A 12,768-nucleotide genomic window follows, 5' to 3' on the forward strand; every position below is an offset into this window, starting at 1 on the left:
GTCCTATTTCTTTCCAATACATTAGCTCTATATATTAGGAGTGGCGGCTGGTGCAGGAAAGGCAAACGGGCAATGCCCCACCAAAATGAAAGCACATTTTTAAATCTGAGAAATTCGCGCTACAAATTATCAAAATGCATTTAATTACGAAACCTACAAGTTGCCTATGTTCAGAACACAATCTGACATCATCTCGGCAGGGTATCATACACCTTTGCCCTTCCTGCATGTTGCCAAATTGTGAATATTTTCATTGACCCGTACTTTGCAATCTTCGCGATTATATGCACAAATGCACGATATTGCAACATCTCCGCAGGGCATAGTAATCGCTTCGTTTTAATTATGTACTGCAACTTAAGTACTTAAGTGCATATACGATTGCATACATTTTTATCGATTTAGTCATCGATTTTGAAACAAAACGGTCGAGTGAAATTTGCTAACTTTGTCAGTTTTAGTTTTCTGTGCGTTTGCAGTGATTTTAAGAAACTTAAAAAACTGTGTTGTAGAGTTGTCAATAATATCAATATGAATTCAATTGAGAGAATTTTGCGGCTACAATCTGAAAATAAATTAAGCCATGATGAAAAAATATTAATAAAAAACGTTGAACCGCAAAGACCCGATTTGGACATTGCTGTCATCTAAAGTTAAAGACAAAATCGTGCATCGAAAATTTAATAAGACTATGTATCAAAGTGAGTGGTGGTTATGTGGTTGCAACGCGAAAAACGCCCTTTTCTGTTTTGTATGTACCCTTATGAATAACGGAGAAGTTGATAAAGCTTGGACTGAAACCGGAATCACGGATTTAAAACATTTGGGGGAAAAAGTAAAAAAGCATCGCTCGAGTAAAAAACAATTAAATCTCAACGTATCGTTCGCAGTCTTAGGTAAACTAGACATAAGAAATCAGTTAAATAGTGCTTATAGAGAGAGCGTCGAGAAACATAATGACCAGATAAAACAGAATAGATACATTTTAAGTAAACTGATTGACGGTATAAAATTTTGTGGAATCTTTGAGTTGGCTTTAAGGGGGCGTGATGAAACGCATGATTCTACAAATCCGGGAATTTTCAGAGGTTTAGTTAATTTAATGGCAGAGCTTGACACTACATTAAAATCTCATATAGAAAAAACGAACAATCGCGTTTTTATAGGTCTTTCAAAAACCATACAAAACGAACTACTTGATTCAATTTATGCTGTTTGTATTAATTTAATCAAAGATGAAATTTTGGAAGCGGACTATATATCTATTTTAGCTGATGAAACTACAGATGTAGCTTCACAGTCGCAGCTGGTTTTTGTCGTTAGATATGAATTGAAAGGTAAAATATTTGAAAGATTTTTAGGATTCATTAATCCAACAGATCACACAGCTGATTGTATTTCTAGTATTATTATAAATGAGCTCGAAAAACTTGAAATCAATCAAAATCCAAAAAAAATTTTATCTCAGTCTTATGATGGTGCTTCGGTTATGAGTGGAAGACAAAATGGGGTACAAGCAAAAATCAAGGAACATTACCCTAAAGCTCAGTTTATTCACTGCTATGCTCACCAGTTGAATTTAATTATAGAAAAGGCGGCATCAGCACACAGCCAAGTAAGAATTTTTTTTCAAATTTAGAATCATTTTCCTCGTTTTTTTCAAGATCTAAACGTATAAAAATACTTGATGATATCGTTTCCAAAAGGTTACCAAGAAATTGTCCGACTAGATGGAACTTTAAGTCACGAATAGTTAATACTGTACCTAGTTTTAAAAATGATTTGATTAACTGCTTTCAAATTATAATGGAAGATAAAAATAGTGATAAATTAACAATTGCCAAGGCAAGTACTTTACGGAAAACATTAGAAGATTACGATTTTAATTTTTGGTTATACTTCTTTCACAGAATCATGCCTAGTACCGAGATACTTTTCAACCAACTTCAAATTCGCGAAATGGACTTAATTAAACTTCAGAAAAACATTACTTCTTTTAAACTTGCCATACAACATGTAACATATTCTATCGACTACGATTATTACCGAGAAGAAAGCGAAGAGGGTGAATCTTCAAAAAAGCGGTCTCGTTTTAATGATAATAAAATTGCAATTGCTAAAGAAATTTGTGATAATATTAAATTTAGTATAAATGATCGATTTTTAGAAGCAGATTATATTACAGCAGCAAATTTGTTTCAGACTAGCTTATTTTCATATTTTCAACTGAATTTTCCATCAAAAAAAGTTGAATTATGTGCTACAAAATATGATTTAAATTTTAATGTGTTAAAAAATGAGTTAACCGTTATTTATAATCATCCCGATTTTTCAACAGCAAATGGTGCCTTAACATTCTTGAAGTTTATGTATGAAAACAATTTATTAGACGTATTTTCAGAAACAAAAAAATTATTGAAACGAACGATGTTTTCCGACGTTAAAACGTATAAAGACATTTTTACGAAATACAATGTGTCAAGAAAGATTGTGTGCCTTGGCAATGTGTTCAATAGAAAAAAAAACTAGTGCAAGAAACCACGAATTTCAATGAACTAGTTATAGAACATTTTGTTCGTAACAAAGAAAGACGTATGGATTTTATGTATAGAAATATTAATTAAAAAAATTGAAAAGAATTTAAAGTGGGGGATAACTATTGCATCTACTGGACACGCGATTAACAAAATTTTATTTATATTTCTTATGTCAACAAATTTAAAAGGAACTTTGAGTTCGCCCCATCACCGGTGGGGAAGTCTGGAATTAGGTCCACCTCCTCGTGGTTCCAGATGTAAACAGAAATTATCGATTTTCAATTATCAATTTTCAATCGATAATTTCTGGCTAACGGACCTCTAACTTGAGATTTTTCTAAATTTTTAATAAAAAATTGGTCTAAAGAGTTTAGACAGTACTTCCCTCGCTGTCGGAAACTTGACGACTGCATGCCTATTGTGTTTTTTTTTCTCATTACATTTTTGTAGTGGGAATTTAAAAAAAAATTGCGATGACGTCATCAACATTTTTGCAAGGACACGTATATCAGTTGGGATAGATGTAGTGTAATACTAAGAATAAAATTATTATATTCTCAAATTTTCGGGAAAATGAATTGGGTCGTTTTGAATATTGATTTGTAATAATCAATAAAATAACGAAACAATTTACTCACGTATACGTATCAGAGGCAACTGAAAATCGTTTATATAATTTAAGATGACAGGCGTAACAGCATACGTGAGAGTCAAACAGAGAAACTGTAAACAAAACGACCATCGGTTTTATTGCTTCGACTTCCGCTTATTATATAAAACATTGGGTTTTATTTTAATTCTTGACGGTGAAATTCACAATTGGTTGATTATAAACATGTCTATTTCACATTCGCGGAACCAAGTGAGCGCATAAAACAAATGCAGGTCTGTAATGTTAAAGTCGATGTAAATAAGCGTGCTACCCTTATGTTTCAACCGAGTTTTTCCTTTAACAAATTTTGTGTCTACCAAATTGGGTTGGTTGGGGTGTAATACTAATAATAACTGTTGCCTTTAATTTAATCAATAAAATAAATTGACTTCATTAATTTTTTTGAACCACCTCTTAAGAAAATCTAAAAAATATGAATGGAATGATAAATCACAAGCACAAACTCATCATATTTTTTGCATTTTAGATAGGATTTATTCAGCAAAATTTAAGGGTGACGTCATCAATTTTTTTAGGAGGGATGAACAAATACGTTTTGATCAAAAATTTACCATGCTTATGATAATTTTAAAATATCTTCAAGATTTCGAAGCATTCGGTTTTGTAGTTCCTGAGTAAATCAATAAAATATATTTACGCATTCATTAATTTTTTTGAGTCACTCTGTATATGCAAATCCAAAAAATATGAATGGAGTGATAAATGACAAGTACAGGCTCATCATATTTTGTACATTTTAGATATGATTTTTTCGGCAAACTTTCGAGCTGACGTCATCAAGTTTTTGGAGGGGATAAGCAAATATATTTTGACTAAACATTTATTATGCTCTTTATGACCTTAAAACATCTGCAAGATTTCAGAGCATTCGGTTTTGTAGTTCCTGATTAAATCAATAAAACATATTTACGCATTCATTAATTTTTTTGAGTCATCCTGTATATGCAAATCCAAAAAATATGAATGGAGTGATAGATCACAAGTACAGACTCATCATATTTTGTACATTTTAGATATGATTTATTCCACAAACTTTTGAGCTGACGTCATCAAGTTTTTGGAGGGGATAAGCAAATATTTTTTGACTAAAGATTTATAATGCTCTTTATAGCCTTAAAACATCTGCAACATTTCAAAGCATTCTGGTTAGCAGATTAAAAATTAAATTTCAAAATGTTGTTTTATAATTTTGATTTTTTTTCCAAAAATCTGGACGTTTCGGGTGAAAAGTCGATTCAGAGTTGTAAACTACATGTGTAGGACTATGTTATTTTATACAATTGAAAACCCATTTACTATGTACAATTTTGAAGTGACGTCATCGCATTAGTGGTGGGGATGATTAGACAAATTTTGGTTAGCGTTTTACCATCTACATGATATTCTTAATATAAGTACAAAATTTCACAACAATCGGTCGAGTACTTTCGGAGATTATCTGTCTAATAAAAATCCGGGACGGCAGACGGACAGAAGGACAGACGGACGGACAGACGGATGGACAGACGGACGGACAGACGGACGGACAGACGGACGGACAGACGGACAGACGGACAGACAGACGGAAATGGGAGACCTATTTCTTCGTCTTCTAGGGGTCATGAAAGATCGAGAAAACGTAAAAGTAGAGAGTCGGCCGACGGACTCGATTACAATACTTCCTTTGCTTACGCTCGGGAAGTAAAAACAATAATTTTTACCTAGCATAAATTTTAAATTTAGCATAATACTGTGTATTAATTTTGTCCCCCCCCCCCCAACAGAAAAAGTCACGAGCCGCCACTGCAATGTGAAAAGTTAATGCCGTGAACCCTACTAAGTATAAATTAAATGTCATTGTTTGCTAACTACATAATTTATTAAACTTATTATTTTAATAAGGTAAGGTATTAAACTAGACAGAGACTCGAATACTTTTTACTTCCCGAGCGTAAGCAAAGGAAGTATTGTAATCGAGTCCGTCGGCCGACTCTCTACTTTTACGTTTTCTCGATCTTTCATGACCCCTAGAAGACGAAGAAATAGGTCTCCCATTTCCGTCTGTCTGTCCGTCTGTCCGTCCGTCTGTCTGTCCGCCTGTCTGTCCGTCTGTCCGTCCGTCTGTCCGTCTGCCGTCCCGGATTTTTATTAGACAGATAATCTCCGAAAGTACTCGACCGATTGTTGTGAAATTTTGTACTTATATTAAGAATATCATGTAGATGGTAAAACGTTAACCAAAATTTGTCTAATCATCCCCACCACTAATGCGATGACGTCACTTCAAAATTGTACATAGTAAATGGGTTTTCAATTGTATAAAATAACATAGTCCTACACATGTAGTTTACAACTCCGAATCGACTTTTCACCCGAAACGTCCAGATTTTTGGAAAAAAAATCAAAATTATAAAACAACATTTTGAAATTTAATTTTTAATCTGCTAACCAGAATGCTTTGAAATGTTGCAGATGTTTTAAGGCTATAAAGAGCATCATAAATCTTTAGTCAAAAAATATTTGCTTATCCCCTCCAAAAACTTGATGACGTCAGCTCAAAAGTTTGTGGAATAAATCATATCTAAAATGTGCAAAATATGATGAGTCTGTACTTGTGCTCTATCACTCCATTCATATTTTTTGGATTTGCATATACAGGGTGACTCAAAAAAATTAATGAATGCGTAAATTTATTTTACTAATTTACTCAGAAACTACAAAACCGAATGCTTTGAAATCTTGCAGATGTTTTAAGGTTATAAAGGGCATAATAAATGTTTAGTCAAAATATAGTTGCTTATCCCCTCCAAAAAATTGATGACGTCATCTCGAAAGTTTGCTGAATAAATCCTATCTAAACTGTAAAAATATGATGAGTCTGTACTTGTAATTTATCACTCCATTCATATTTTTTGGATTTGCATATACAGGGTGACTCAAAAAAATTAATGAATGCGTAAATATATCTTATTGATTTAATCAGGAACTACAAAACGGAATGCTCTGACATCTTGCAGATGTTTTAAGGTTATAAAGGGCATAATAAATGTTTAGTCAAAATATATTTGCTTATCCCCTCCAAAAACTTGATGACGTCAGCTCGAAAATTTGCCGAATAAATCATATCTAAAATGTACAAAATATGATCAGTCTGTACTTGTGATCTATCACTCCATTCATATTTTTTGGATTTGCATATACAGGGTGATTCAAAAAAATTAATGAAAGCGTAAATTTATTTTACTGATTTACTCAGGAACTACAAAACCGAATGCTTCGAAATCTTGAAGATATTTTAAAATTATCATAAGCATGGTAAATTTTTGATCAAAATGTATTTGGTCGTCCCCCCTAAAAAATTTATGACGTCACCACAAAATTTTGCTGAATAAATCCTATCTAAAATGTACAAAATATGGTGAGTCTCTTCTTGTGATTTATCATTCCATTCAAATTTTTTCGATTTGCATATACAGGGTGACTCAAAAAAATTAATGAATGCGTAAATTTATTTTATTGATTTAATCAGGAACTACAAAACCCAATGCTTTGAAATCTTGCAGATGTTTTAAGGTTATAAAGAGCATAATCAATTTTTAGTCAAAATATATTTGGTTATCTTCTACAAAAAACTGATGACGTCAGCTCAAAAGTTTGCCGAATAAATCGTATCTAAAATATACAAAATATGATGAGTCTGTACTTGTGATTTATCATTCCATTCATATTTTTGGATTTGCATATGCAGGGTGACTCAAAAAAATTAATGAATGGGTGAATTTATTTTATCGATTTAATCAGGAATTACAAAACCGAATGCTTTGAAATCTTGGGAATATTTTAAAGTTATTATAAGCATGGTAAACTTTTGTTCAAAATGTATTTGTTCATCCCTCCTAAAAAAATTGATGACGTCACCCTTAACTTTTGCTGAATAAATCCTATCTAAAATGCAAAAAATATGATGAGTTTGTACTTGTGATTTATCATTCCATTCATATTTTTTAGATTTTCTTAAGAGGTGGTTCAAAAAAATTAATGAAGTCAATTTATTTTATTGATTAAATTAAAGGCAACACTTATTATTAGTATTACACCCCAACCAACCCAATTTGGCAGACACAAAATTTGTTAAAGGAAAAACTCGGTTGAAACATAAGGGTAGCACGCTTATTTACATCGACTTTAACATTACAGACCTGCCTTTGTTTTATGTGCTCACTTGGTTCCGCGAATGTGGAATAAACATGTTTATAATCAACCAATTGTGAATTTCACCGTCAAGAATTAAAATAAAACCCAATGTTTTATATAATAAGCGGAAGTCGAAGCAATAAAACCGATGGTCGTTTTGTTTACAGTTTCTCTGTTTGACTCTCACGTATGCTGTTACGCTTGTCATCTTAAATTAAGAATGTTTATACATAAACGATTTTCAGTTGCCCCTCATATTACTAGACAGCGGATTTCTGTCGGGCTAAGTCACGATTATAGGGGGGGACGTGCTGGATCGCCGGGTGATAGATAATCACTGAATTTAATCAGTACTAATTCCATAAATATAATTAACGATTTATTAATCAAATGGCTAAGTAAATGAGAACGGGAATTAACAGCAGAGTGCAACGAAACAGCGTTATTCTAATCTCAAATAAACGAAGTGCAGTCCGCAACCTCAATGAATTCGCATCCCGTACGAGCCGTACCGAGTTTGGCCTTGCCTAGCCCGATAGAAATCCGCTCTCTAGATATTACACACCGGCGCCGTATACGTGAGTAAATTGTTTCGTTATTTTATTGATTATAAGAAATCAATATTCAAAACGACCCAATTCATTTTCCCGAAAATTTGGGAATTCAATAATTTTATTCTTAGTATTACACTACATCTATCCCAACTGATATACGTGTCCTTGAAAAAATGTTGATGACGTCATCACAATTTTTTTTTAAATTCCCACTACAAAAATGTAATGAGAAAAAAAACCACAATAGGCATGCAGTCGTCAAGTTTCCGACAGCGAGGCAAGTACTGTCTAAACTCTTTAGACCAATTTTTTTTACTAGTTTTAATAATTCTTGTAAATGAGTAGATATTTAATAATAAAGCAATACATATTATTATACGCAAAAAATGTATTTGCACTTATAAATAATTAATGAACAGTATTTTGGACGATGCCCAATTAATTGATAAATAATAGTATGTTGATGTAAAAAGAGTATCATTACATTACTTCAAATTCTTTTAACTTTCTTTATCTAGTATATCCTGTTTCCAAAATCTCAAGAAATTAGGGTTATGGTAATTCAATTCAATCTGGATGCTTAGGGTAAAAACTCAATAAACAACAAATGAAAAAGTATGTTATTTTTTTAAATTTATATAACATTTATTGCTGTAAAAGTTGGAGATGCCGTTATATGATGGGGAGGATGATTACAAATGTTGGTCAGCGTTTTATCAACCGGAAACGAGAGACCTATGTTTTCGTATTATAGGAGTCAGGAAACGTTGAGAAGCCATAAAAGTAGCCAGTCGCCCGATGAACTTGATTACAATACTTCCTTAGCTTACGCTCGAGACATAAAAAAAATGAACAATAACATTTGAATTTAATAGCTTTTGATATCTGGTATACCTAAACAGTGAGTGAATTTTATGCGGCTATTATTACCATTACATACATATAACCATCCACTTAAATTAATTGGTAAAAAAATTTACCCATAAATAAGTTATTGTAAATTTATTTTTATTTACACGCGTATAATTGCACAACAATAATCGTTAGACAAATAGAATGATAAAGAAAGGCAATGTCATATTAAAAAACAAATTACTCGTTTCGATGTAAGGTACCTTATATAAGTTAACAACATACATCTATTTAGTTATAGGTAAAATTCTAATACGGAATTTATTCTTGAACTAAGTCGTAAATTGTAAATAGCTATAAATTCGGAAATAATTCTTTTTAAAAGATACAAGTCAAAAATGTATTAGGCATCATTGTCAAGAAACGTTCCAATTCTGTTTCAAATTTGCAAGCATTTTATGTCAAAAGCTGATTTTTGTAAACGTTCCAGTAATAAATTTCGAAGCAAAATCCACCTAAACAGATTTTGCTTCGAAATTTTAATTTTCATATTACTTTTACAACATTTTAATTTAAAAAATTAAAAATGTATCTATTATTTGTGATTATCGATGTAGAAATATCGTTTCTACAAATAAGAGTACTACAAAAAATTGTGAACTCTTTTACTGGTATGCAGCGTTATAAATCTTGTTCACAAAAACTTTAGAGAAAATAAGTTCAATCATTCCCGAGAAAAAATTAAAGAAAAATGTTACTGTTTGGTAAAAAATTAAATTATTTGTTTATCGAACAACAAATCTATTTGAAATTTAAATTTGTAAAATTTCGAATCTAATAATTTGAAACTCAATCTTTCTTAAAAAAAAAATCGAAAATATTTTGTAACATCTATAACAACAGAAAAAAAGTTACACAAATTACAGTTGCTTTTTTTTAATTTCAGATTCATCAAAATTGTTAAGTCTCTTTTTTATTTATTTCACATTATTCTTATTGTTCTGCGCGTGAAGTTGCATATGATTTCTTTCCCAACCCCAAACCTAACGCTGAAAAGCAAAACAGCAAGGAACTATGTAAAAACGGATAACGGTACTGTATCGATTTCTGCTTGGACATGGGGCAAATCAGCACTGAATCTAAACTATGTTTCGCTTCGCCCAAGTGCGACATGCGGCAAATCTGCACCAAACAGTAGAGGCGAAAATCCCTCGGACGCGATCTGGATATGCGGCAAACCAGTCCTCAGGTGACGCAGATTAGTCATAGTTCGGTTTTTATTATACTGAGAGCAAACCGATTTCATCCATATCATTTCAGCCGTTTCAATCCAAAATGAAGATCATTTGCGCGAAAGAATCATGGTGTTACACAGATCTTCATTGTAACACCCGAAATTTTAATTAGACTAACACAGAAATTTTGAACGCAGGGTAGCACTGTGTGAACAAAGATAAGGCGGGCAGTTTCAGCACTTATTATAAGATACCTATGATATAATAATTCTCTGGGTATGATACTCGTGAGGCTCAAAATGAAACCAGTTCGCGCTAGTTTGCGCAGTGACATCACTCGGTGAGTAGAACTATTGGAATTTCAAGATAGAAGCACGAAGAATCGCTAATATTTTTGATTTTTATTGTTATAATTATAATTCCACTAAGGCAATGTTGCCTCAGTGGAATTCCGGCTTAAGATACCTACCTATTTATTTATTTTATTTTATTTATTTTCGTTTAAGGTTTGTGGTGACGAAATTTGAATCAAATTTTCCCGCTGAAATTATAAATTAACAGCGGCGCGAAATCACCGGGGCATGTCCTCGCAACGCTAAAAATTGATTACATCACTGAGGTATGTCCTCACAACGCTGTAGATTGATTACATCACTGAAGCATGCCCTCGCAACGCTAGAGATTGATAACATCAACGAGGTATTTCCTCGCAACGCTACGATTTACATAATCGAGCTATTTCCTGCCAACGTTAAAATTTACATTATCGAGGCATTTCCTCGCAACGATAAAATTTACATCACCGAGACGCTTTTTCCTCGCAACGATGACTGGATATTTTTGTGTTTATTTATTATGTGTTTTGTTTGGGGTAAGCAGTTCACGGTATTTTAAATTCCCAAAGTAAGTTGTCTTTTTAAGTAACCAATCTTTAGGACCATGCCATAATTTAACATAATGTAAACTCTTTGTTTGAATCGTTGATAAAGTGTGGCAAATATTAACCTCATGTATATTTTGTTAAATCTGCAATTTTTCACCTCATACAATATTTCTATATCTCACAATTTTAACTTCAGTAATCTTCTTTGTTGTATAATTTTCATTGATCGTAAATTTCATGCTCTGCAGTTTTATTTAACCTCACATACGTAATATTTTTATTTGCAGAAGTTTATTTCACACCCGATCTTTTGTTTTTACCTATAAATCTTTACTAGTTTTGTGTTGTAAATACTTTGTTGATGAATGTTTCTATCATATAAATTATTTGATGTCCAATTTTAATGTCACGTAAGAATTATTTGTTGTTTAAAATTTCACAAGACTGTATGGCGAATTTAAATCTGTTTATTGCTCTTTTGAAACTTTAACACTTGTTGAGTTGTTGTTAATATCAGAGTCATAGAAATTGAACATTTAAAATGGAATTGAGGTTAAGTAACACAGAAAACGTGGCAGAAGCGAAGTGCGATTCCTAGTCGAGCTGGCGAGATGTAACGACAGAAAACGTGGCAGAAGCGAAGTGCGATTCCTAGTCGAGCTGGCGAGATGTAACGACCTGCTCGTACGGCACGTCCGTAATAGAGAGATGCTTTGCGGCAGTGCTTTGTGATAGATATAATCACCGTCGTGGGGGGAGAACACCCCCGACCGGTAGCCCCAAACTCCGCTTGTGCTAGAACGCCCCAAGGGTATTTTTGTTGTGCTCCTGTTAACTGCCGTAACTTTAAATTTGACGCCACACGCCCGTAATAACTTGTGTATTTGCATCCAGTTACTTTAATTTAGATTTGTTTTGTTTCTATTAAATTTGTGTTATTCAAATATTTGCATTGATTCAAAACATAAACGTATGGCTTTTACACTTGTTTGGTTTCCCATATGTGTATGTCTGTCAACTCGCGGTCGTCTCTTTCTTTCATATTTTTACGTGTTTCATTTGCGATGTATTATATGTGGGTGAATAAACCATAGGGGGCTTTTGGGGCTGAGGAGTGAATGCGAGATGGCAAGCCTGTTTCGCCCTCGCTCGCACCTCCTTTTCCTCCTAGAGAGGGGTGCGATTTTCCCCCTCCCAAAAATGTCTATTATTTCTTGCGCTCTCTACTCGCACGCAATGTATGCTCACTTCTATGAAAGAACGCCTTCCCGCCACTTTAAAAAAAAAAAACACAACGTAGGTTTCCATTCGTTAGACGATCACAGCCAAGACCAAATTTTGAATTTTTGAATTTTTCGCGGGCTTTCAAACTTTTTCAAGGTCAATTTAAGGCGGGAAGTTTGGGTTATCACAGGTTTGAATAAATTACGTCATATTTTGTTTGAATTTTCCCATTATCAGTTGTTTGACGTCTTTGTTATCATTTTCGACATAGTGTGATTTTTGTGTTGTTGTATTTACTATGATTGTTAATTTAAAAACATTAATAGATTCATCAACGTTGTTTATGTTATGTATAATGTGTGGCCTGCATGAAAGTATTCAGGCGTGAACAATTGAACAGATAAAATAATTATCCTGTACAGCTGGAGCTGTTGTATTATTCATTCATTATCTTTTCGACGTAAAGTAGTGTCATCATAACTCAAACCTCCCGTTAAAATGCATGTGCACAAAAATATAAAACCCACCTAAAATTGTTCGTGAGTTTTAATCCGTGGTTTTAATCGTTAATAAAATGAAAAACGGCGGGATACGTTCGGACATTTAGAAATCAGTGCATTGTATGAGGAAAAGAATA

At 32.9% G+C, this 12,768-nt stretch overlaps 1 protein-coding gene across 1 annotated transcript; it reads left to right on the forward strand.

The window, feature by feature from the left end:
* Positions 1-691: 691 nt before the first annotated feature.
* Positions 692-12,025, forward strand: LOC135133202 (zinc finger MYM-type protein 1-like). Its single transcript, XM_064061508.1, has 3 exons — positions 692-1,337; positions 1,380-1,615; positions 12,002-12,025. Exons 1-3 carry the CDS (start codon positions 692-694, stop codon positions 12,023-12,025), a joined length of 906 nt encoding a protein of 301 aa, XP_063917578.1.
* The last annotated feature ends 743 nt before the right edge of the window (positions 12,026-12,768 follow it).

This window comes from Zophobas morio, unplaced genomic scaffold, assembly GCF_036711695.1.
Source record: "Zophobas morio isolate AGI-343-1 ecotype UQ-CSIRO unplaced genomic scaffold, CSIRO_AGI_Zmor_V1 ptg000021l, whole genome shotgun sequence".
Taxonomy (NCBI): domain Eukaryota; kingdom Metazoa; phylum Arthropoda; class Insecta; order Coleoptera; family Tenebrionidae; genus Zophobas; species Zophobas morio.

Excerpts from the sequence above, each read along its gene's own strand:
- LOC135133202 (XM_064061508.1), top strand. The coding sequence starts at position 692 with ATGTATCAAAGTGAGTGGTGGTTATGTGGTTGCAACGCGAAAAACGCC. Across the intron at positions 1,338-1,379 it reads CGTTAGATATGAATTGAAAG|ATCACACAGCTGATTGTATT; the intron begins GTAAAATATTTG and ends TTAATCCAACAG. Across the intron at positions 1,616-12,001 it reads CGGCATCAGCACACAGCCAA|GGGGCTTTTGGGGCTGAGGA; the intron begins GTAAGAATTTTT and ends AATAAACCATAG.